The sequence below is a fragment of the Anas acuta genome, chromosome 5 (assembly GCF_963932015.1).
Source record: "Anas acuta chromosome 5, bAnaAcu1.1, whole genome shotgun sequence".
Lineage (NCBI taxonomy): Eukaryota > Metazoa > Chordata > Aves > Anseriformes > Anatidae > Anas > Anas acuta.
In genome coordinates, this window is record NC_088983.1 from 2,782,853 (window position 1) to 2,806,813 (window position 23,961).

The window sequence follows — 23,961 nt, forward strand, 5'->3', positions numbered from 1 at the left end:
ACAAAAATGGTTATTTCTGTGGGAAAATGCTGGTTCGTCAGCTCCAATCCATGAGCAAAAAGCAAAAGGCAATTACAAATGTGGCTTTGGGGTAACTGCTGTGAGCCCCACAGGCTGGCAGCAGGCACCCCAGCACCACGCCTCCCTGCTCCGTGTCCGCATCTCTGAGCCCCCAGACCCAGATCCCACTTTTTTTTTTTTTTTTTTTTTTTTTTTTTTAAAGGATGGCGTTGTCCTATTCTGGAAACACAAAGTGCCAAAAAGGAGCTCCTTTTCCCCAAAGCAGCCACTTAGTAAGCCATGACACGGGCACTCGAGCACTTTTTTACTACACCTTAAAAAAACCCACTCGTTATACCACACTCTTCCAATATTTAGGACTGACCCTATGGAAGAACAATTTTAGGGGAAAAAATGGAGGTTTATCACAAGCTGTCTTAATGCATTTATTTGGAATTTCAAGAATTACCATTCCACATGTCATTACAGGTCCAGGTCAGGCTTAGGACCAGTTCTGCCCACCGCACACATACCTACATGAGAAAAAAGCTGTGAAGTGGTACAAGCACAGATAAGATAAAGGTACTTTAGGAAGACAGGTTCTCTACCCTACCCTCTAAATAAATAAAGTAATTCCTATTACGTGGAGATATAGCCATCTAAATCTGATGAGAGCTAGCAAACAGTGAAACTTTTCTGTAAGTCAGGAGAAATACACAGACCTTGCAGCAATTTTAAAAATAAGCTATTTTAATCACAATAGTGAAAGGCAAGGTGATTAAGCCATCCCAGTGAGTTGGACCCTTTTAAAAAAAATACATTCATACATTTTCACACTTCATGGGCAACACACAATGTATGTATTAAACCCAATTATCATAAATCACTGAAGTTATTCCTTTAAAAAAGGTTTATACCTTTATCTCTAAAAATATAAATATTTTGCAGAATGCTACAGAATTTGAAAGCTTCAGTTAAGCTCTACCCCAAAATAATCATCTCCTGAGATAAAATGCACAGCAGGCTGTGCAGTTAAATGTGCTGACTTAAGATTCACCACAGTATATGACTGCTTTACATTTTAATGTTCTTTATTCTGTCAATACATGTTAGGGCCACACCTCGTGTGGGAGGAAGTTGCTTTTGCAATCTTTTTGTAGTATTTACTGTTGATAGGCAACACTTCTGGAGGGGAGTGAAGATACAATTGTTTCATTGTGAAGATATAACTTGTATTAATAACACTGTATTTTAGCATTTGGAACATCTGAATCTTTGTCTGGTGTTATTGTGGCTAAAAATAAAGACCAAAGCTTTTCTTTGAAGGACTAATTATTTGCATTTCCAGGTTGCCCTTATATGGGAGTCACTTTTCCAGTAAAGTAGATGTCACCAGAGGAAAAAAAGAACACAACAAAACCCAAACAGATAGGTTAATCCCTGGCTCTCAAAAGCAGCTCAGCTCTGTACAGTAAAAACATCAGCTAGCACACCTGACCTTCTACGATAACACAATCCCTCATGCATGTCAGAGAGCTACAGAAAGCAAATGAAAAAAAAAAAAGCATGGCAAATCGCCTGGTAGCAAACTACCCACAATTATCTGTATTACCCAACATCCTGTGAACATCTGCTTTAAAAGTACTCTGAAGTACTTTGTCCCTCGGGCCACATAATTCTTTTTTGTAGCAATTATGCAGAACACACCAAGATACTGTTAGCTTAGGACTTGTTTAACATCTCTTTATATTTCTCCAGTCTCCACACAGATTCTCTTCTAGGTGCACTTTTGATAAAGCTTCAAGTACCAATAAGAGCTCACAAGAGTAACCAGTACTTTCTGAGCTCCCCCCTTGCCAGGCATGAGGGAAATGGGAAGCTTTCCTGACTCACTGCTCTTTGGGCTCCAAGGGAAGCAGTATGCAACATGAGTCAATTAAGACAGGTTTCTGTAGCTTCCCTCCCTTCACATTTGCTTTTACAAAGACCATTTCCACTAGATTGCTCAATATGCTGTACAAAGATAAGCTCCTTTTGCCCTACCAGTATTCAAAGGGTAAAAGCAAACAAAAAAAAAATACCAACCCAAACCGCCGAAGTAGTTCCTGATCTGTGATGACTTCCCAGGTTTAAGGTACATGAAAAATGACTGTTTATATACACATTTTAATTTCTGCTCTATAGGAAAAAAAACAGATCAGATAGACTGTGTATCTGAATTGCATATCTAAACTACCAAATCCAAGTCAATCTCGTTAGGCTTATTTTTCTCTGAAATACTTTATGTAAAAGGCTCTGAATATTGTTTTCAGTCTCTGATAAAGCTTTTAATTCCATATCTACAGAGTCCTTAAGCAGGGCTTATCCTTCTATCTCCATTATTTTAATACAAGTTAGGGGACCAATTTAAAGAGGCAGAGAGAAAGCACACAGAGAACCACCCCATGCCTGGGTGTTTTTTTTTTTTTTTTCCCTGTGTTTTTCCCCCCCCAGAGGTGGGCAACCCAACCATGGAGACTTCCTGCTCCACCTACTGCTCCCTGCGGTCCTGGGAGAGCCTCGTCTGGAGCCTGGCACCAGCCCCTCCACAGTCTGCTCCTGCTGAGGTGGACAAGCCTTTACTGTGAACCTGTCAACGGTGCATTTGCTTGGCTCTTGCAGATGCCAGCACCATACCAGGTCTTGCCAGGAACTGTAAATCCTTCGCTCAGGGAATTGACAAGCTGTGGGCTGGCAAACACTTCAAGTGCTGGTTTTGCACTGCACAGCTCTACGGGTTGATCTTGCAAGCAACACATTGCCTGTTTCATCTTTGTCATTAAAGGCTGCAGGGTTCATTCAATGCAGACAAGCTGCTACACATACGAGAAGGGGAAAACAGCACTGCACCTGTCAATATTCACAATTCAAATCTTCGCTTCACTTCATCTGCAATCATTTTTGCAATGGCAAGGGAGGAGGTAGCAGCAGGGGAAGGGGCATTTCGGACGTGAAGAATTCTGCTTCCAATATCTCCCGTGCCACCATCAAATACAAAGTCATCTACCAAATTTCCATCGCTGTCCAACGCTTGAGCTCTCACTCCAGAGGGACCCCTGCAAATCAGAGGAGCTCACTGTTAGAAAGAGAATGTTGTAACAATCCAGTCAGCTTAATCGAAATATGGTAATAGTAGTAATTTCTTTAAGAAAATGTGAAGGACCCAGGAATTAGTAACATTTCCAATACGTTTCAAAACCAAACCATAGAAACCATATAATTTCGAACTGAATCCCTTTCTGCTATATTAGAGAACCATCCAACAGGAACAAAGGAAAAGACAAGACATTGGTCGGCTCTATTCTAGATCAAAAAGGATTCTTATCTGAAGTTAGATGGATTTTAAAATTACAGACTTTACCCAGGCTTTGACACACTCAGAATGTCAACACAATGTTTAGCAAATACCAACAATGATTATATAAACAGCACCTACATTTTTTCCAATGTTTACTTCTGTCCAGAAAGGCAAAAGTATTGACAAGCTGTCTTGGGGATTTTGGTGCTTGCATACGTTGCCTCATTTCTAGCACCAGGCTTTTCCCATGAAAAGTAACGTGTGACATCATGAAAACATTTTATGGCTGTGAAGTTTGCACAATACATAACCATGCATTTCCACATGACAGCCAAGATGACTATTTCACGGCCAACATCTTTATCGCATGTGAAAACCAAGGAGCACCCAATAATTTATCAGATTAAAAAGTAACAATGACTTCCCAGTGGTATTTCTATGGTATCCAGTGCCTCGCAATCTTTAAGGAATTTACTACCATAGCATTCTTTCCAATGTAAATTTGAAAGTGCTGTAATTCCCATTTTACAGGAACACAAAGGGGAAAAAAAAAAAAAAAACAAAAAACAAACAGAACACCTCAGGTGCATAGACAAATTTCCTGCTGTAAAAGGAGGAAGGGTTCTCAGACACACTTAACACTGATAAGTACATCTATACTACGTCATTCCATACTACCACATTATAAATTACATCTTTATGATTATTCATATTATGCTGAATTTCTTCAGGTAAACATATTCTCAACGTTTGTCCAAAGTCACAAGGCAGAGCAGGGAGCTGAATCTGATCATCCAAATCTTAAGGCAGCATCAACTCCCAAACACTGTGCCCATGTGAAGACGACACGGCAGGGTAGCAGTGGCTCACAAGTTAACTGTGCTCGTTCAAAATCCTTGCAGGGCACAACTACCTGCAGTCCTGAACCTGACGCAGCACCTGCCTGTCTGTCAGTAAGCAGGCTTTCTTCACAAGCATACGTGCTAAGATCTTCCCAACGCTGATTTTAGAAAAGATAAGGCTGCAAAAAGATGATTAGGATTACTGTAAAGGGCACTAGCACTCATGTACAGAATTAAGAACCACAAAGGACATGCAAATGTTTGTGACTCCCTTGTCTTATTCCAGAGGTGAAAGCACTGCAGTAAACATGGCACCATATTCTCCTTAAAGGTAATTCGTTGGCAGATAGGGAGAAATCTGAAATAATAGCTCATTGTAGACTAATTCTGTAGAGTTTTCCTTCTCAGAGTCTCTGTGACCCTCTGGTGGCAAAACTGAAGATACTACACTTTATTGATTATGAGTCAGTCTAGGAAATTTGCTTCCGTTCAACAGCCACTGGGGCTTGCTTGTCCAGTCCTGCCATTCTCTAACACCTTACTGGGTGTTTCCACCTCAGTGGGTTACTAGAGAAAAAAACAAAATGCATTGTTCATTTGGAATTAGAGAACCAAGATTCAAGAGTATCATTTTACTAGAAAATAACCCCCAAAGTGGAGATTTCTGCTGTTCTGTAACAAACACAAGAAGGACATTCATACTGGGTCAGATCACAGGCTCACCTACCCCAGCAGCTTGCCTCCTGCCAGCCACATGCCAATACCTGCACAGAACAAGCCCAGAAGACTTCTTCCAACTGCTCTCAAGTCACCAACAGCTTGCAGCACAGGGACTTCACCTCTCCAGTCCTGAACAGCAAGTTTCTCCTTTTTCACCTCTCCCACAAGCCCCAGATTTGCAAGTCCACCCTCCACAAACAAAGTTCTGGAGATCATTCCAGTCTCCTGTTCTGTCTAGTTTTAAGTCTCTGAAGTAACAGGATAAATGTTACAACATTTAAGAAGTTATGCTTTATAAGCTACTTGTTCTTCCTATAAGGAAATGCTTCCTGATAGGTTATAAAATTCCTCCTTCTCCATTTCCCATCATTCCTGAAGGTTATGAGCTCTTACATTTTCGGAAGGCAGAAAAATCAACTTTTTTCCAGCCTTATGAAGATTCCCAAGGAAAAAAACAAACAACGAAATCAGGCTGGAGAGTCAAAGGCTAGTCAGGCTTTTGGGGGAGCACAGGGCAGCGTAACGAACTTGAGAAACAGAGTGGGAGATGTCTCAGAGTCATTACAGTAAAACAAGGGCAGGTAGCCAGGCAGAGGATTTTCTGTATCTTTCCTCATTGTGAAGTCACTCTCCTCCCCAAACACGCAAACAAGCCCTCTCTTTTCAAAAGGAAACCTTTTGTTTTGAAATAGCAAGCCTTGTCAAACATGAATTTCATGCCAACGGTATACTGCCTGAACTAAGCAACTCCTTTTTTTCCCCCTCTTATTTTGCATTTTCTCCCTGCAAATATTTAGACAATTAAACCCACCTCCACGTACTTTAAATGCCTCAGCTTTCTTCACAAATCTCTTCAGTTCCCTGTCATGTCAATACTCCTTTGAATTAGTCTCTCTCCACACCTTAAGAAGCTGAATACAATTTATTGACATGATCAAACCAAGGCATTATTCACTCCTATCTGATGACACAGTGCTCTCAAGCACACAGAAAAACATCACTGTCCTCCTCCACGTAAAAAACAGAGGTTCAAGCACTTCTTGCAATTTCTGCCAGCTCTAACTCTTTTCTAGCACTACAGCTTTCCACTTTTCATTAAATATCTATGCCTTAAGCCATGTGTTCCCTTCCTGAGGGAAATCAGCAGTCTTCTCTTCTCCTAAATACAGGAAATTTAGCCAGGGGTACTTATTATGCTACATCCCTCCCTCTAGTAGTATGAGTAACAACTCTCAGGCTTCCCCATTCACTAGCCATTCACTAATGAATTTCATTAATTTTGCTTCACAAAGAAAGCAAACATTATGTTCAAGCTACTTGATGTGTCATTTGGAAGATATTTCTCTTTTTTGGCATGTCACATCTGTGAATTTCAGCCTATGGAGAGTAAAAGTAACAAAGCTATTCATCAAACCTGCCTATACTTAAGTTTACACGATATAAAACACCTTCCTGGAGAAAGCATCCAAATACTTTCATGCTTTGGCAGCGCATTTTGGTGGAAGAAAGGAGTAAGCTATGCTACATTTGCTACAATCAAAAATAAGAGATTAAACAAGCCATTAGGTGTTACTAACAAGAAAAGTTTTCTTCACCTGAGTACATCATTGATGGTGACCTCTGGTATGAACTTCTGAAGTTCCTTCACCTGTGCACTAAGGAAACACGCTCTGTATATTTCATTCAGTCCATACGACAGGTTTCTCAGTACAAGCTTCCATAACCCACTGTAGAAAAAAATAAAATAACTGCAGTAAGAACAAATCTTCCATGATAAATGCAGCCATGTCAAAATAACGTTGTCTTTAGAAGGTAGCAAAGGCGATTGCAGAGCAAAGTTTCCAATTCCCTACATCAATAATCCAATCATTGCTTTCTTCTTGGGAAATACATGCTGGTTCTTCGCTGTTCCATCAAACCTTGAAAACAGAGCTGTATCGTTCACTTTCATTCTTTCTGTGGAACATAACTCTGAACTCCAGTTCTTCCTGTGTCCAAGATTTTTGACTGATCCAATCAAATCAAGGCAAGAAGCTGAAAACCCACATGCATGAGGCTTTTTTCTAGTTGTTCTGAAGAGATCATCTACTCCTAAAAACCTCAGCTTTCTGGTAGTGAATCTTGTTACGTCTTTGCAAGCCTTGCTTGCTTGGTTTTCCAGTATAAAAAAAACTATAGATAACAATCAAGATGTTTTCAACACTTTCCTTTAATAAACTGCATTAAGCTGAGCTCCTTGCCAGGAAGCTATTTTGCAGTTCCCTGACCTGTTCTGCAGCCTCTCTTTGGACCCTACCCAATATTTTCACATCCTTTTTTCCAGCCTAATTTCTAAAATTGAGCACTCGCTCCCTGTCAGCCCCTCATAGAGAAGCAAGATTTCTCTTAACTTCTACAGATACTCTGTTCATTTATGCTTGCATTTTTAGCAACGATTCCTAGCTGCTCTAACATGCTTTGTAAGACAGCTTCCCAATCTCTGTGGCTCTCAACACATCTCCTTGCACTCAGATGTTTTTAAATTCTAAATTCACATCAATGACCCAATACAGTTTAACATGACAATACGGACCAGTGTGTATTCTCTCGTCCAAGCAACTTCTGCAGAGATTTTAACGCCACTGTCTATGTTGGTTAAAATATTGTACTCTATTGAACCAGGACCAGTCCCAAATCAGCCCCATTAGTGGCAACACAGCTCACCAGTACCTCCTGATGAGCAGACACATCCTCAAACCAGCTGAGAAATGCCTTGGTAGTTCACAAAAACTTAAATACTAGATTACATGAAGTTAAATCTCTTTGGGAAGTCCACCCCTATCAGCACAGCTGCCTTTTAACGCATCAAAAACTTGGCAGGGTTCTTGACAAAAACAAGTTTCCATTGGATCATAGGCTGACATTTAAATTACTGTATTGAGCAAGCAAAAAGACAAGATACTATTACCTGTACAGCACAGCATCAAAGAAGTCTGTGGTACTGAAGTCAAACAATTTGTAGCCCTCTCGCTTAAAGGCTAAGACTGCATTAGGACCAAGCCAAACGCTGCCATCCATTCTTGGTGTGAAATGAAATCCCAGGAACGGGAACCGAGGATTAGGAACCTAAAGCAGGATACAAGTTAGTACAGCTAACCTCAGCGGCTACAAACCAGATCAATGAAATAGCTATCCAACCACCCAGGCCAACAAACTACTCTGAGAAACATGGGAAATATTTGTGAGAAGGAAAGCACGGTACTTACAGGTTATTGTGTGAGAGTGAATAAAACAAACCCAAACACAATAAAGGAGTTGTCCTCCCAATAAATGGAAATAATTCATTTTAAATAAATAAAAAAAAATGAAAAAGTAATTCAGTTTGCCATTTTATTTCCATTTACCACAAGAACATTCAAGACAAATAACCATACAGTTGGCTCCTGAGCTGGTTTCTGTGTTTGTTAATTGTACAGTTACAGCACGTAACTAATTGAAAATGCTGAAGAACAGAGCAGGGCCAAGCAAGACTGCATCCCAGATAAAGCAAAACAATCAACGTATGAAGAAGTATACGTGATTTCTCAGGCTATAAATAAATCAGCCCACAACAAAACCAAGAACACACAAATGCTATTCACCAATAGTAATTACACTACAATAAAGTAGGTTATAAAATATAAGGAAAACCTCACCTTTCCTGTATAACTCAAATGGTTAGCAAGCCTGATTAATAGGAATAATAAGTATCTGCAGTTTCTTTTATTGTTTGTGAATGGAACACAGTGTAACTGTGTGTGAAGGCTGACAGAAACAAGCTGTCCATACACAGAAAAAAGTATAAAACAAGCACACCTCTCCATGTGCTGGGGTTTCAAGATCTTTAGCTGTTTAGAAAAGGGGCCTACAGAGTGACCATCTTACAGCCTGAAAATAAACAATCGATTGGTATATCAAAACATAGGTTATGTTATCAAAAATGTATCAAAAATAGGTTATGACTATGACATTACTTCAACTTAAGTTTCTTTCCTGTATTCAGAGCACTGCTTTTCCTGTTAGAAATAGGCTTCAGAATTTTTCTAAGCTTAGTGCAACCACTCCACAAACTAAATCAATTTCTGGTAACATACAACTAAGCGAATAAAGCAGTTTTCTAGTCTTATTGCCACGTTTGGCCATAACAAATTTTCAAAGGGTACAAACTATTCTCCCATAGCCATGGCACAAAGCTGAAAGCCATTTCCAGCCAGTTCCTTTCTCCATCCCAATGCAGGATCCTGCATCATTCCCAGGTGACAGGAGGCCAGACAACGTCCAATACCTGAAGATCCATGGGGTGACCTGTGCCAGCTGTGCCAGCTTTTAGCAGGCAAACCTAAACTCATATTAAAAAGGCACTATCTAAATATACTGCCTGAATTGATTAAATGCTACCCTAGGAATCCTTTCTTCCTCACTGATAATTTCACTTTCTCTTTGGAATTGTCCCTCTTCATCACACCAGTTTTCTTACTAGATTGTAGAAAGCTTGTCCTTTTCCTACCACTTCTATTTTTTTGTCATACAAAGCAAAGTTAATTCAAAGATGAAACTAATAGACAATATATCTCAGTCTGAGCCTTCAGCATTAGCAGACTAAATTAAACCCTGCATCTAATTAACTGATAATTTACTGTTGTCCCTCATTGACTTCTGAATCCTGCCAACGTGTTTATTTTATAATACATGGAAAGAATCCAGGCTTTTCTGGGTATATGGCTATCATGTTAAATGTTTGATTATTTCCCTAAAATAATAATACCAACACATTCCTTTAGAAATGAACAAATAGAAAACCTCACTGGCAATAATTTTCCCTGATGGTTCTTTTACCTGTTCCTTAAAAAACAAGCTGTCTTGTCAGAAAGCAACTGAACCCACGCTGAGATGTTGTGCATCACTATCTTCAGTCTAACAGAAACAACAGTGTGATATTGCCCTTATTTTTGTCGTTTTAGCAATTCATAGGACACACTGAAACATGCACAAGAGAGTACCTACCGGGTAAATGTTTCCTTTAACCATATAGCACTTCTCTGGTTTTAGCACCAAATAATCTCCACGGAAGGGTACAATACGAGGCTCAGGGCTGCAGCCGCTGATTTCAGACAGGCGGTCTGAGTAGAGTCCTGCACAGGTCACAATGTGCCGACAGTAGATTTCCTCACCCTGGATGGGGGGAAAAAGGCAAAACCAAAACCAAAGAATTAAAAATTCAACATATCTACTAAAAGATCACCTCAAATTCTTGGAAAAAAATGAATAAAAACCAGAAATAAAGACAACCACATTTTCAAAACATTTAATTGTTTCATTTCAGTTCTTATTTCAGATAATATTCTCCTTTATTCCCTGGAAGGGAACTATCATAAAAGGGCAATTAATTGGATAGGTAAGGCTGGAAGAACCTTTAAAGGGGGGAAGAAAAAAAAAAAAAAGAAATCAAGAAGTGTCATCAACTCTCAAACTACCTTCAAGTTCCTTACACAAGCTTATTGCACAGGGCTAAGGCCCACCATGAGAGTTAAACACTGCTCCTTCAGCTAACCAACTTTGGCACTCCCTCATTGCTGTCTGCAACCTACAAAGCACTGATGCCACACTAGTGCAGCTCCCTGGCCACATTTTCCTTGCCAGAGGGCACATTATAGGTGAGGTACCTAAACAACCACAAGATACTTGGTTAAATGAGGCCATTAACAGATTTCACCCCCACACTGGGAGTGGTCATGCTGAACAGTAGCTTATCCAGACACTTAAATTCATAGCACAGGAGAGCTGTTAAATAGCTCAACACCTTGTTATCTAAATACATTTAAAAAATCATAATCCATGTTTTCAAATACTATGTAGTTGTTTTGTTTTTTTTTTTAATCTTTTATTTCCCCATTTAAAAACATTTGTATAAGGTAGTCACTTTTTGATGAGGGAATCTAACAGATTTTGGAAGCTACTTTTTAATGAAAGCAGGGAAATGGATCAAAAAAAGCAGCAGCTCTAACTTGAAACGCTATTTGGGATGTGGTAGGGAAGGTGTTCTTTGTTCATGTCATTTTTTTGGTCTTTTCCCCTTCTCTCTCTCCCCCCAAGAAAAGAGCGCAGATATTTTCTCCTGAAGGTGAAAAGGTTACAAGTACATTTGCTGTGCAGCATTAACAAACCTGCTTTAACAACCCTAGTACATGTACCTGTTTCACTACATTACCTCGTGGCTTTCTGATAATAAAACGATTACAAATGCCTCCTTATCATTTTTATAGATGTCGAAGATCAAGAACAAACATGAAAATTCGTTTCTCTCAAAATCATTAAGTAATAAAAGGAGTCCATGGAAACAACAAGCAAAAGAACGTGCAAATAAGGAAGATAAGGAGCACATACCATCAAAGATGTCAAGCAGCAGAAAGTTATACTTTCATTATTATTCTCAGCACACAGTAAAATCTGAACATACTCGTATGCTTTGTTAACAATTGACTGAAGTTGTTCTATAACAGCAGTCCTGGATGACAGCGAACATGTTATAGAAAAGCTTCAAAGCTTTCTAGAGGCTGACTAATGCACTAGGACTTGACACCAATTCTTAAGAAAAGGAAGAATAGCTTCCTATTAAGCAACTAAATCTTGAGTTTAGTTCTTACCTTGGAGTTCCTAACAATGACTGGGTATTTCAGTCCTGTAAGAGAATTAGACAAGAGAAGAATTAAGAATTAAGGAACTAAGAGGACACATAACAGAAAACTGACAGAATTAGCTACTTGACACAACAAAGGGTTCAGGGTAACTGACATTGGACACGACTGTATTTATAAATTAATAGTTAGCATAGATTCTGGAAGGATAAAAAAAATGATGTTTTCCACCACAGATCTAACCCACCTTCTAGGATAAAGAGCAGTGTCACAAGTACACACATGCAATATCCTATTAAAATTAAATTTAGCTGGACAGAACATTCTACCTCATCTATATTAATGTCATTTTCATCCACCAGTGCTTTGACTGAAGGGTGAACTGCCTGGGAAAAATAGTGAGTTTGCTGAATACTCTAACATAATTTTGGTTTTCGTCTAAAAACATCCTTTTCAGGCAGAAAACCAAAATCACATCTCTGAGCCTAATGCAAACATGTTTTGAACAAAATCTTTTGCAGGACTATAGTAAATGAAGGGCTAAAATCGCCTTACCATCTGTGCTTTCTGAAGAGCTTTCTTTAGCCATCTCCATGCCCGTAACTTCAAAATCAGTCAAGATTGTTCCACCTGCTTCCTGGAAGTCTTCAGCATAGGACTCGGCCACTTGTTTGTAATTCACAATACCAGTATATGGAGAATCAAGGGCCATCAGACCCTGAAACAGTATTAAGATATGAAAGAACAGTGAAGGCTGTATGTGCACTTTGGTCCTTGATACAGAACATATTTCCCCTGGAGTAATGTGTGCTGCCACCAAGAAGGGATTACTGGTGTCTCCCCATCCTGGGCTGCTTGTTCCCAGTCTCTCCATTTGCCAGCTCCAGTGGCAATGTTTGTGTTTGCTCACACCTAATATGGTGAAAACTGCTTACAGGGATTTCACTGATCGTGAAAATACAGCAAAAACAACTAGTTGATACAGAATGCTTAATGTTAAAACACGTTACCTAACCCTGACTTCAACTAATCTACATTTATTTTTCACCACGTACTATGCAGTTCCACCTATAAACAGTCACTTGGGAGTTTACCTGATGTGTGGCTACTACCAATGCCTCCTGCAAGGCTAAAAGATATGATCTAGCCTGGTCTCAACACCCACTGCATTGCACATCAGAGAGAAAAGTCCCTTCTGAGTTAGACAACAGCCTATGCCTGTCCTAGCAGAAAGCAGACAAAAGGTTCACATTTAGTGCAGAGCGAGATTTTTTTCTTAGAGACATTTCACTATTTTTTTCTACCAAAGTGTCTCAGTTTCTCACTTAATTTTTATCCTGCTGGATGACAGAAGGTTTTCCTAGTTCCAGCTATACCACTGGGATAGTAGGATTGCTTTATCTTGCAGAGATGCTTCAAGCAGAAATACACTGAAGACTGTCAGCCACTTAGATACTACAATAAGGGCCATTCACAAGCCTGAGACAAACAGAATGGTTTATAAAATTGCCTTCTGCACAAAAGATTTCTCTCCACTTCAATGGTCTTATAATACATTGCACTCTATGTGCAGTTATCTTTCCTTAGAAGAAAAGGATTCAGCACAGGAAACCAAAGCAAGTGTAGTAAGCCCTGCCTGAACCTAGTCATTTGCAGGAAGAAGTGCTCAGATGGATCTTGAACATGCAGAGAATGTTTTAAGGAGTGGATACAAAGTGTTTACAAGACAGAAAAAAAAAGATTCCCCTCCAGAAAATTTTTGTCTGAGCCTACAACCGCTCAGAAGCAATGAGTCATGCACTACACCAGGAACAGGCTGCCAGATGAAACAGTATGGGGAATTTACATCCAGATTTTCCTTTCAATCAAAGGCAAACCAAACAATAACAACTTTGTGTTCCACAAACCACCCACATTTCTCCTGCTGTCAAAATAAACAAGCTGAGAAGCGCTACATTACAGCCAAGTGGATAGGAAGCAACTTGATCAAAATTGGCTTGAACCAAGCCTGTATTTGCAGATGGGAAGGAATTTTCATTGCTGCATTATCGAGTTTAACATAAGTTAAACAATTTTAGTGTGAAGGAGCAGAACTGTCTCAGCATAAACTCAGAAATAGCAGTTCTGACCTTGGGAAAGGAAAATCTGCCTATCGACCACAAAAACATACAAGCAAGCTCCTGCAAGTAGAAGGGAAAAAAATAAAAGTCACTGATTCCTATTGGTGGGAAAGCAGTTTGTTTGTTTTTTTTTTCCCTGAACACATAAATACATCAGAGAGAACACCTCCTTGTAAAGCTGAGAAAAGGAAGAAGTTTCAACAGCTTGCAGGTTCCATCTGCTTGCCTACAGATTCAGTCCTGTTCAGGGATTACAGCCTCCTTTTCCACTTGGACTCAAGTGAATCTGGTTCCTTTTGTAGGCTGCAAGTGAAATGAGTTACCTGGTCTCCAAATCATGAATTCTGGTCCTTGTGACATAATTTGCAATTAGTACAGCAGCAGCAGCTCTTTATGTCTTCAGCACACAGAGAATTGGTGTACAGTGAACAGATGAACACGGGAATGAGAACACACAAGCAGCAGCAAAGCAGGGTGAAAGTAAGCATGGACAAGAAAGTTTCTGCAGGATCACCTTATGTTGTGTTAGGCCTGGCCTGATTTGTATGTAATGGCAAACACACATGAAGAATTGGCCTGAGAAATAAACAGATACATTCTTTTTTCTTGAAAATTGCATTTCTTCTGGATTTTCAGGCTCTTTTGAACTTGTCACCCATACAAGTTACCTCAAGGCAGAAACGTGTTCACGCTAAATTCAAAAATATCATCATCTGAAAAATTGAAATCTTACACGATGGTTAAATATAAGAAAATTCCTTACCCTGCAGAAGGGTTCTTTCGCTTGTATTTCTTTTGATCCAATCAATTTCAGACCTCGGACATTGTTCTGCAGCCCTCTTTCATACAGAGCTTTGAGTCTTGGAATTTCATCTTGCTCAACGGCTACAATGAGCTTCAAAGAGATAACAAGGCACACCAGTGAGCAAAATACACAAAGCCAGTTCAGCCCTGGCACCCAGCCCAAACAAGCAAGCAACAGTGAATGTGTGAACAATGAATTACAATGCAAGGGGGAAAAAAAAACATGGTTTGTGCCACTACTGGCACAAAAGTCAAAAAACACAACCCATTACTGAGAAAGCATCAATATACCAGGGAGAGTTAAAAACAAAGGTTAATATATAGCTTGAGTGACTATCCATGGAAAATATTTGCTAAAAGTACTATGGGACCACAAAGCTGAATGTGAAGGAAGAGAGCATGATTTCAAAGAGCCACTGGGATGCTTCCAAAAAATAAAATTGAACGTAACCCAACACGTAAAAATCTCAAACTGTCTTGAATAAAGGACGTGTTCTGACTTGGCATCTCAACTAAACTGCACCAGCCTCACTCACTTCAGCACGTCGTTAGATCACAACTATCACAAGAGATTTATCCAGGCTATGATACCTGTGCCAAGGACACCAGAAGCAAGTCTGCACAGACCATGCTACTTCCAGACCCTGCTCAGGTCTTGCACCTTTGCACTGCCAAGGCACCAAGTTCTCCAAGTCTGGGGCTGCTCTATTTAAAACCAGCTGTGATTTTGAGTCCCAATATCAAATTCCCTGGAATAAACACTGCTGAGGAAGGTGATGCACAAATACACGAATTCGGTGCCAGCAAAGGACCAACAACGCTGCGGGGGCTGTGCTAGCCCTTCCCAGCACCACACCTCTTGGTGTTCTGAGTCGAGAGCAGGCTTCTAACTCCAGGTGTGTGGCTGCACAAACCCACAGTGCCATCTTGTGACCAGTGCCATAGCTTAAGGAGCACAGCATGAACAGAACAGCCAAAAAAAAAACCAGAACCAGAGCTGGTACAGGGCCCACCAACACTGCCATATCCAGGTATCTCAGCTCTGCACCCCAGATCTGGGAGAGATCTGCACCCAGCTCCCAAATGGGGCTGAGGGAAAGCCACTGAGCTAGGGGGCCTTGAGGTGGCCCTCATCGTATCACACAGGGTCTGTGCAACACTTCTAAGAGAAAGGCGTGTGTTGTCTGAGACATTTATGAGTGACCTGCAAAGGGGAAAACAGGGAGGAGAGAAAGTCAGGTGCTGGTTTAGAGTGACTCAGGGTGGTTCAGAGAAGAGGTGATTGTAAAAACTGCAGAGGGACCTTCCGAAGTGAACAAGAGGCCAACAAAATGGCAGAGTAATGTGAAATGATGATCACAAAAAAAAAGACTTAGCCTCATATATAGGTGTTGGGCTCCAAGTTCAAAGTTATCAGGACCCAGGTCTGGGGGATGTGACAAACGATCCTATGAAAACATCAGCTTCATGCCTGCTGACAGTCAAAATGCCCTATATTGAGTATTACAAACAATTAGGAAAGGGATACAGGAAGGTAATAGAGAACTTCACTATTTCACTGCAAAAATCCACAGCCCAACCACACCCTGAACACTGGTGCTTATCTTGTATCAAAGACGAATTGAACTAGAAATGGTTCAGATGACAGGGATGACAAAAGTCATGTGGCACCTTCCCTAAGAGGAACGACTGAGCAGGCTAAGACTCATCAGATGAGAGATGACTCTTTGGGAGGAGGAAATATAAATTTAAACATGGCTTGTAGAGTATGGGCACAGATCAATTGTTCACCACATCTCCCAGTAAAAGAGCTAGGGGCCCTTAGATGAAGCCAGTAGGAGCCAGTTTCAAAACAAGAGGAGGTAGTTCTTCATGCAACAGGCCTTTGATCTCTGGAAATGCTTTTAATTGAAAAACACTTGGACAAAAAACCCTTTGAGTTAACACAGACAAAACAGATCAGGCTAGGAGAATAACCTGAGCTGAAAATAGTTGGAAGCTGAGAGAATTAACAATTAACATGTTTGTTTGTCCTGCCTGCATTCCTCCCTTGGTCTCTGAAGGTAACTCCAGAACCAGGTTGGGTGAACCCCGATCCGAATCAGTACAGCCACTCTTCTGTCTCCAGCATCTCAGGTTGTATGAGTTGAATATAATATGGTATAAATGCACGTACCTAGGTCCCACCTGGAGCTGTATTCAAGTCTGAGTCTTTTCAGAGCCTGCTATGCCAAGAAGCATAGCATATGCATACTGAAAGAGTTCGTGGCTCTGCGTGGGTGCCCTCCTTCCACTGTTACCTAGGCTATTTCAGCTCAGCTCCCAGATAAGGAGGATTATTCCTTAGGCTCAGATAAGGAACTAACTTGAGTAGCTGGAAATAAAACAAAAAAGACCTTCATCCTTTAGGACATAAGTTGCAGAAAAGCAACATGGAAGAAAATACCACACTGGGGCACATGCTGTACACTGTAACATACATCACAGCTACAGTTTCAAAGGTAAAAACACACCCCAGTTCCTATACCTTGCCACACTGCTTATATGGAATTCCCTTCTGGTCACAGTACTCATAGCAGAGAGCTGCACCCTGCACACACAGCTTAGCTTTCAGAGATCCAGGCGTGTAGTAAATCCCACTGTGAATTACACCGCTGTTATGTCCACTCTGATGATGAGCTAAATAGAAAGAAAAATACACTGTTAAAATACACGTTCCCAAGAGCGGTTAATTATTTCAGCTGTCAGAAAAGTGAGCAATTTGAGTTTCTGCCCTAAATCAATGTTACAAGAGATGCGCAACTAAGATAATCACACAGCACACAGGATTCCTCCCCTGGTGCCAAAAACCTAGAAAAAAAAAACATTGACACAGCAACAGTTAGTTAATAACAAGCCAACAAACCATCAAATTGAAATGTGCTGAATCAACGTGTGGGGGGAGTTTTTCCTCCAGGAGCTACAACTGCATGCAAATCCATTCAACCTTTCTACATGTTAGTATAGAAAGCGTAAAATTAGTTTTAAGAAATTCCACTTTTAAAGCAAAATGCATCCTTAAAGGCCTCACATAAAGTAATGTCAGTGTAATCCTCAGTTTTTTTGGACATGCTGGCAGGACTGGTGCACTTTTCAAACACTTGTGAACTGGATCAGCTTGCTGTTTAATTACTGCAGTTTAATTAGTTACAAAATAACTGAGTAAAATGGAGGTGAAAAATATCAAGAGTATTTTTATTGAAATAATTTCATTTTACTGTAACACGTTTTATTGAAGTGATTTAAGTTGAAATAAGAGGTTCTCCCTCCTAAAATATCAACTCCCAAGGGTTGCTTTCAAACAGCAAAGCAACAGGGCTCAGTCTTTATTATTTCAAAGCCAGGAGAGATGCCTAGGTGCAGAGTGCCTCAAGATTTCCCATAAAACATATGAAATAACTATTCTGATATAAGCAGGCAACATTGGGAGCTGTGCCACCTTACTCTGGCTAATGCTGGGCCAGTAACTACCAGTATCTGCCCAGTTATCATTACTTTACCTTTGACCTCCCACCCAACTGGGAGCACCCTGAGCAGCATCCACAGGAATATCAAGAAACAAGGGGCAAACGATTGTGGTTTACAGCACTAGCAATTAATAGACAAGCGTAGAGAGTGCCACGACCAGCAACACCCAAACGTTTTTAAATTGCTCCCGCTCCGTACGGCACTAAACCAGCCTCATCCTCATCTCTCTGCAACAGCAGGAAAAGGTGAAAGCAGCAGAGCAATACCCACACTGCTCATTCTTTCAGTTATCTGCTCTCCTTGTCCTTTTGCCCCAAACCCCAGCTGTGGTGCAGAGCCCGGTACCCCCGCTGCTTGTGACCTGTTCCGTGCTGCCTCACCGCTACCTTTCAGATGTGTCTGTGGAAGCTGGCAGCACAGACCACGGTCTCCTGACCGGCCTGGCAGTGCCACCAGCGAAGGGGACTGATGGCAGCAATGAGGGACACCTGATGGACGTGTCCTCAGGAGAAGGAAGAAATCCCATCAGGGCACCACTGTCTGGGAGCAAAGACACTCGAACCAAGGGGAAACCATCACTTGCTTCAACAACAAGGGCAGCCGCTCTCCCACTGCTGCTCACCCACCCCAAAAAGCATCTCCTTTCAAAGACACGCTTCTGAACTAGGGATGTTTTGGCGGAGGTATCTCGGCAGCGATTTCTGACAGCCCAGCAGCGGGACACCCACCGTACCTAGCTCCTTCTCCTTCTCCAGCACGGCAAAGGCGAGCTCGGGGTGCCTCAGGACCAGCTCCCGGGCGGAGGCGAGCCCCACGATGCCCGCACCGACCACGGCCACGTCGAAAGTGCTACAAAACACACGGAGAGGCGGCGGTGAGGGCTCGCCCGGCGGCTACCACCAGCCCCCGGCGGGGACGCGTCCCTCAGGGCGGGCGAGGCGCCCGTCGCGGGCGCCCCCCTCATGTCCTCGGGGTGTGTGTGAGGGAACGGCCGGGGGTCCCCATGAATGAGGGGAGGCAGCGGGGCTCCCTCATGGCCTCATGGCTCTCTTATAGCCTCCTCTTTCCCTCCCCGCTCCCTCACCTGCGCTGGCGGCGCTGGGTCCGCCACAGCGCCCCGGGCCCGCCGCTGCCCGCCCGTGGCCGCAGCAGCGCCGCCGCCGCCATTTTAGGGGCGGTGAGGGACACCACAGCGCGCCGCGCTCCTCCTTTTTCTCCTCCTTCTTCTCCTCCTCCTCCGCTCCGGGAGGCGAGGAGGTGGCGGTGAGGGGCGGCCGAGGCAGGGAAGGGCAGGGCCGGTCGGCTTTAGGGGCAGCCCGGTGTGAGGGGAGGCTGTGAGGTGGGGCTGAAGGGGCTTCCCCTATAGACGCCGCCTCACGGAGCCGGGTGGGCTTGGCGGTGGTGCGAGTGACGGCTCCTTTCTCCTTTCCCCTTTTTATTTTCAAGGACGCGATGCTGGTGGGCAGAGCCGTGCCGCCAGCACGCAGCCTGGGCAAGGTGCTGGATGCGGGTGCGAGCAGACACTTCTGGGGGTGGCTGAACGCCGTGTTCAACAAGTAAGGCACGGGCGGGGTCGCTCGGTGAGCACGGGGGGTCTGACACATCCCCCACACGCTGTGTGAAGAGGGGCAGACCAAGACCCAGCATAGGAGAGAATATTTTCTGTCAGTAGTGGTTGTATGTTGATGCTTGGCAGGGTTGTGCCTTCATATTTCCAGCTATGGAGCAGTGGGTGCCAGAGGAAGGGTGTGCTTTGCCCCCTCCTTGAGGTAGCTGAGGCAAGCTGGCAAGCGGGATTCTTTCTCCCCATTCCCCAGTCTTCCTTTGGCCCCCAACTGCACTGACACCTGAGCCAGAATTACTGTTGTGTCCCGTTTACTAATTCAGAAAAGCATCTGCCCAACATTTAATAGTGTTCCGCTGCACAAGGGTTTAATGTTTACTTTCAGAAAGATAAAGTCCTTCAGAAAGATAAAGTCTTTATCTTTCTTTTTCAGAAAGATAAAGTCTTTCTCAGTGTATCTCTTTCTCTCTTCATAACTTTTACCAGTAGCTAACAGCCTTATGTATTCCAGCCCTACGGAAATGTCTTGCGTGGTGCAGCTGATGGCTGTAATGGGATGGGAAGTTCAGCCAGACCAGAGTCCTCTTCTAGGTTTATGCTTCTGCCTTCAGCATTCCTCACCAGACTATGAAAGATAGCCTTTTCTTGACTAGATTTGGAGATTTTAACTATTTGCTGTAATTCTTGAGGAAAAGCCTTCAGGAATGACATATATATGGCAGGCGATATGTGTAGGGATAGGACACAGGGTAATAGTTTTAAGCTAAAATAGGTTTAGATTAAACATGAGGAAGAAAACCCAGGCCAGGCTGGATGGGGCTGGGGGCAGCCTGGGCTGGTAGGAGGGGTCCCTGCCTATGGCAGGGGCTGGAATTTGATGGGCTGTGAGGTCCCTTCCAGCCCAAACCATTCTATGTTCGTATATAATCAAGGTATCTTTGCAAGACAAATTTGCAGTTGTTGTGAAATCTTATTCTGGAAAGAGAAAAGTGTTTTGTGTGTGTGTGTTTTTTTTTTTTTTTTTTTAATTCTCACAGACATGGAAGTAAACAATTAGAATGGTTAACATGTGCCAAGTCAAACTGTGTCTGTATTCTTTTGTTACCAAAAGTAACTGCTATTTAAAAGTTACTGCTATTTAAGTTAAATCAAAAACAAACAAAACATACAAACAAAAACACAACAAAAACGATGACAACAAAGCAAATACCAGGCTGATTAAGAACCAACATGAACCAAATAAAACGCTTCCAGGAAATCATATTCTTAGCCTTCTGATATCTTATTGTGCCCATAACTGTATATTTCTTATGCAGTATTACTACAAAGATAATAAATCTGCTACCTTATAATAAACATATAATAAAAAATAATAATAAAAAATGCTCTTTCTGTCTTGGCAGAGTGGACTATGAACGCATCCAAGCAGTTGGACCAGACAGGGCAGCTTCAGAGTGGCTGCTGCGGTGCGGTGCCCTGGTGCGCTATCAAGGCTCTGAGAAATGGCAGCAGGACTACAACGGTCTCCCCACTGGGCCCTTGGGGAAATACAAGATAGAAGCAATTAATGCCACCGAGTCTTGCATCATGTACAGAGGATTTGACTATTTGGGTAATGTAGACCCAGCAGTGCGAACAATATACTGAATGGTCTTAGTTCTTTTCAGTTGCATCAAAATATGAATAACTGTGTCCTTTCCTTGTTCTGTAGAAAGATTTAGAGAAATCTTTTGTTTGTTTTCATTCCCTTAAATTGGTCCTACAAAGATTTAGCAGTCCCTAACATTTTGCTAGAGGTTTGCTGTGAAGTAAAAAGAAATTGAGAACTTCCTCAGACCTTGAACTGACAGTAGCACTAAGGTGGTGCAAAAAAAAATTTCTGTTTCATTGGGTTTATAGTTAAATAGTTAGTAGCAAAAGGCACTATTTAAAATATTCTTTTTCTTCTAAACCAAGTGATGTTTCTGATGTCATAATACTGCTTGTTCTGCAGGCATTTATGACGATCTTAAAAAAAGCAAACACTCAGTTTCTTATGTATATAATAATAAAATTAAAAAGTGTTTCAGGTTTCCTTTAAGTAACAAAAAACAGAATGGGGAACAGGTCCTTTTTTTTTTTTTTTTTTCCTTATTTGGAATTACATACATTCCTAACTCAGTCATTCTTTATCACCCAGACTTGCAGAAGTTTTTTGTTACTTGCCCATGTCAGAGCTGTTAGAATATTACCGAAAGGGTGCAAACTTTAGGGTTTCTGTAATTTCAAGTCCTATAAGGGGATTTTGGAGATTCATTGTCATTATGTGTCCATTCCCTGCACACAGGAACATGTTGCTGTGTGTGGAAGTAGTTACTAAATTTGCAAGTGAGAGTTTAACAGCCAGTACAAGTTGTTGCTGGTACTCTGAAACAAACATTTTTTGTTCTTTTTTTTTGTTTTTTCCAGATGGTCTTGAACATGTTTCAGAAATCAAGCTGCAGAAGTGTATTTACATACAAGACGAGTGTCTGAAGAGGCTCAGTGAGACTAAGAATCTACAGAAGAGTCTCCTGCAGCTGAAGATAATTTCCTGTGGGAATGTCACAGATAAAGGCATCATTGCACTTCACAAGCTGACGTACGTGAACTGCTGAGCTCTTCTCTATCACCTCACAGCTTTGGGATTATGTTGACTGGAAGGGCTAAAGTCTGACTGTTTCAGATGTTTGTGGGGCTGTGGGATGGATGGGTTTGAGGAACTGACCTGACTGACAGCCTGGGAGCTGACAACCTACCAGCTGTATACTGTGCTCCGTAGCTCTGAAGCACATCGGATGTGCTTTGTTTAGCTGTGGACTTGAAGTAACTCAGAACTGTTCCAGTGTTACAGAGTTACAGACATCTACAGATGGGTGGTGGGATGAACTGGATTTCAGCCTACAGGAAGTTATTATTAAGGACTTTGAAATAGTACTCCAATTACTATATAGATTATAATAACTTATTAAATTGGTAATTAAATTATTAAATACTATTTAATTTAAAGGAAGCTTGATGATGGGGGGGCCTGAGACCTCTCTTTAAGCTGTGTAGACAGACTAAATTTATGATGAACTAAAAACTTACAGCTCCCGCTTCAGAAAAAAATCTTCCATTAGGACCAGTAATCTTTAAAATAGTTGTACTAGCTACAGCGAATAATCCTTTGTCTAATTTCTAAGTCAGTGGTTAACTAGTAGTTGCTAACTTTTCTTTGTATGTATTTGTAGGAACCTTGAATATTTGTATCTGAGTGACCTTCCTGGAATAAAACAGAAAGAAACTACTGCTCATGTCCTTCAGCAGGCACTGCCAAACTTAGAGCTGGAGCTGGATTTAGAATAAATGCAATTTCAAGTAAATGAAAGGTATTTGATTTCACAGTATTTATCATATGTTGCATAAATTAAGTTGTAGATGTTACCATATTTCCAGGTATGGAAATAAGCCCACATCTCTCAATCCAGCCTTAAAAGCTGCATGCAATCTGTTGACAAAATATGTAATTAAATTTCACTAAGCTTAAACTGCGTGGTGAACCAACAACTGTGAAGGCAGGATTCGGTATAATTTTATTTTCTGATTTTATAGGAAGCTGTTAACTCATCAATTAGAAGTTATAAAGTATTTAATTGCACAAAAAATCATGTGCAAAATGTCAGTGAAAAGAATGTCAGTGTTGTGAAACAGCAGTGCTGTACAGTTCCATTATGTGGTGCTGAGGCTGTGTAAATCAGAGCTGTTTACCCTCTGAGCATCTCACCCAGTCACCGGATGGTGGTTTTATAAAAGCCTATGGGCCTTTTTCCTGTTCTTCACACTTTAATTGGTGTAGCCTTTGTTTTCAAAACTACTACAGGCAGGCAGGCCGATGTCATAAAAACCTGTGTTGATGAAGTGTACGTCTCTATTTGTGGAGAAGCAGGTTCTCCTATATACGCCTTTGCTCACATTTTTGCCATATGCTGACATTCTGCTAAAATCTGTGTAGGAGAACGATTCACCCTCAGGAAGAATGTAGCATTTTTAGTCTAATTCCTAGCTTCAGTGGCAGTGGAAAGACGGTAGGTGGTGACTTCAAGAAAGCAGGTTTTGTGGTAATGTCTCAAGCATGATTACCTTGCCAGAACTGTGATTCTCTTTTCTTACCCCTGATTGTCCGCTTGTCTCCTGAGGTGAATGGTGCCAAGCACTGGAAAGGGTAATATTGCATGGTGGGGCCGATTCTTCATGGTGTCTCCTAGCACAGAGCAGGCATGAATAGTGTCAAGAAATGAAATTCCCTCCAGCCTGCACTGCCTAGGACCAGGTCCAGCAACTGATGGTGGGTACCTTGCAAGTACACAGAATGAGGTGACTGAATAGCCATACAGGAAGGACAAAGCTTTTTGAG

At 41.6% G+C, this 23,961-nt stretch overlaps 2 protein-coding genes and 1 long non-coding RNA gene across 5 annotated transcripts; 1 reads left to right on the forward strand and 2 right to left on the reverse strand.

The window, feature by feature from the left end:
- Positions 1 to 432: 432 nt before the first annotated feature.
- L2HGDH (L-2-hydroxyglutarate dehydrogenase) lies at positions 433 to 19,202 on the reverse strand. 3 transcript variants are annotated; one of them, XM_068682239.1, is made up of 10 exons: positions 19,068 to 19,202; positions 18,717 to 18,832; positions 17,004 to 17,155; positions 14,436 to 14,567; positions 12,108 to 12,270; positions 11,562 to 11,596; positions 9,922 to 10,089; positions 7,847 to 8,004; positions 6,495 to 6,626; positions 433 to 3,095 (listed from the first exon to the last, which is right to left on the reverse strand). In XM_068682239.1, exons 1-10 carry the CDS (start codon positions 19,148 to 19,150, stop codon positions 2,900 to 2,902), a joined length of 1,335 nt encoding a protein of 444 aa, XP_068538340.1. In that variant the 5' UTR covers positions 19,151 to 19,202; the 3' UTR covers positions 433 to 2,899. The 3 variants fall into 3 exon arrangements, with proteins under 3 accessions (XP_068538340.1, XP_068538342.1, XP_068538341.1); XM_068682241.1 differs by lacking the exon at positions 19,068 to 19,202 and having other exon boundaries at positions 18,712 to 18,824; XM_068682240.1 differs by lacking the exons at positions 17,004 to 17,155; positions 19,068 to 19,202 and having other exon boundaries at positions 18,717 to 18,823.
- LOC137856672 (uncharacterized) lies at positions 8,255 to 9,908 on the reverse strand. Its single transcript, XR_011096695.1, has 2 exons — positions 9,203 to 9,908; positions 8,255 to 9,158 (listed from the first exon to the last, which is right to left on the reverse strand). It is a non-coding gene; the product is annotated as an uncharacterized lncRNA (long non-coding RNA).
- On the forward strand, positions 19,132 to 23,386 carry DMAC2L (distal membrane arm assembly component 2 like). Its single transcript, XM_068682246.1, has 5 exons — positions 19,132 to 19,246; positions 19,430 to 19,539; positions 20,951 to 21,159; positions 21,996 to 22,167; positions 22,799 to 23,386. Exons 2-5 carry the CDS (start codon positions 19,436 to 19,438, stop codon positions 22,911 to 22,913), a joined length of 600 nt encoding a protein of 199 aa, XP_068538347.1. The 5' UTR covers positions 19,132 to 19,246; positions 19,430 to 19,435; the 3' UTR covers positions 22,914 to 23,386.
- The last annotated feature ends 575 nt before the right edge of the window (positions 23,387 to 23,961 follow it).

Bases quoted from the DNA above. Each gene is read 5' to 3' on its own strand.
- L2HGDH (XM_068682239.1), bottom strand. From the start codon at position 19,150: ATGGCGGCGGCGGCGCTGCTGCGGCCACGGGCGGGCAGCGGCGGGCCC. The intron at 17,156-18,716 runs GTACGGTGGGTG...CTTTCTATTTAG, and splicing joins GGAGAAGGAGAAGGAGCTAG to CTCATCATCAGAGTGGACAT. The intron at 3,096-6,494 runs GTGAAGAAAACT...TCTGATTTGCAG, and splicing joins ACCATCAATGATGTACTCAG to GGGTCCCTCTGGAGTGAGAG.
- DMAC2L (XM_068682246.1), top strand. From the start codon at position 19,436: ATGCTGGTGGGCAGAGCCGTGCCGCCAGCACGCAGCCTGGGCAAGGTG. The intron at 19,540-20,950 runs GTAAGGCACGGG...CTGTCTTGGCAG, and splicing joins CTGAACGCCGTGTTCAACAA to AGTGGACTATGAACGCATCC. The intron at 21,160-21,995 runs GTAATGTAGACC...TGTTTTTTCCAG, and splicing joins CAGAGGATTTGACTATTTGG to ATGGTCTTGAACATGTTTCA.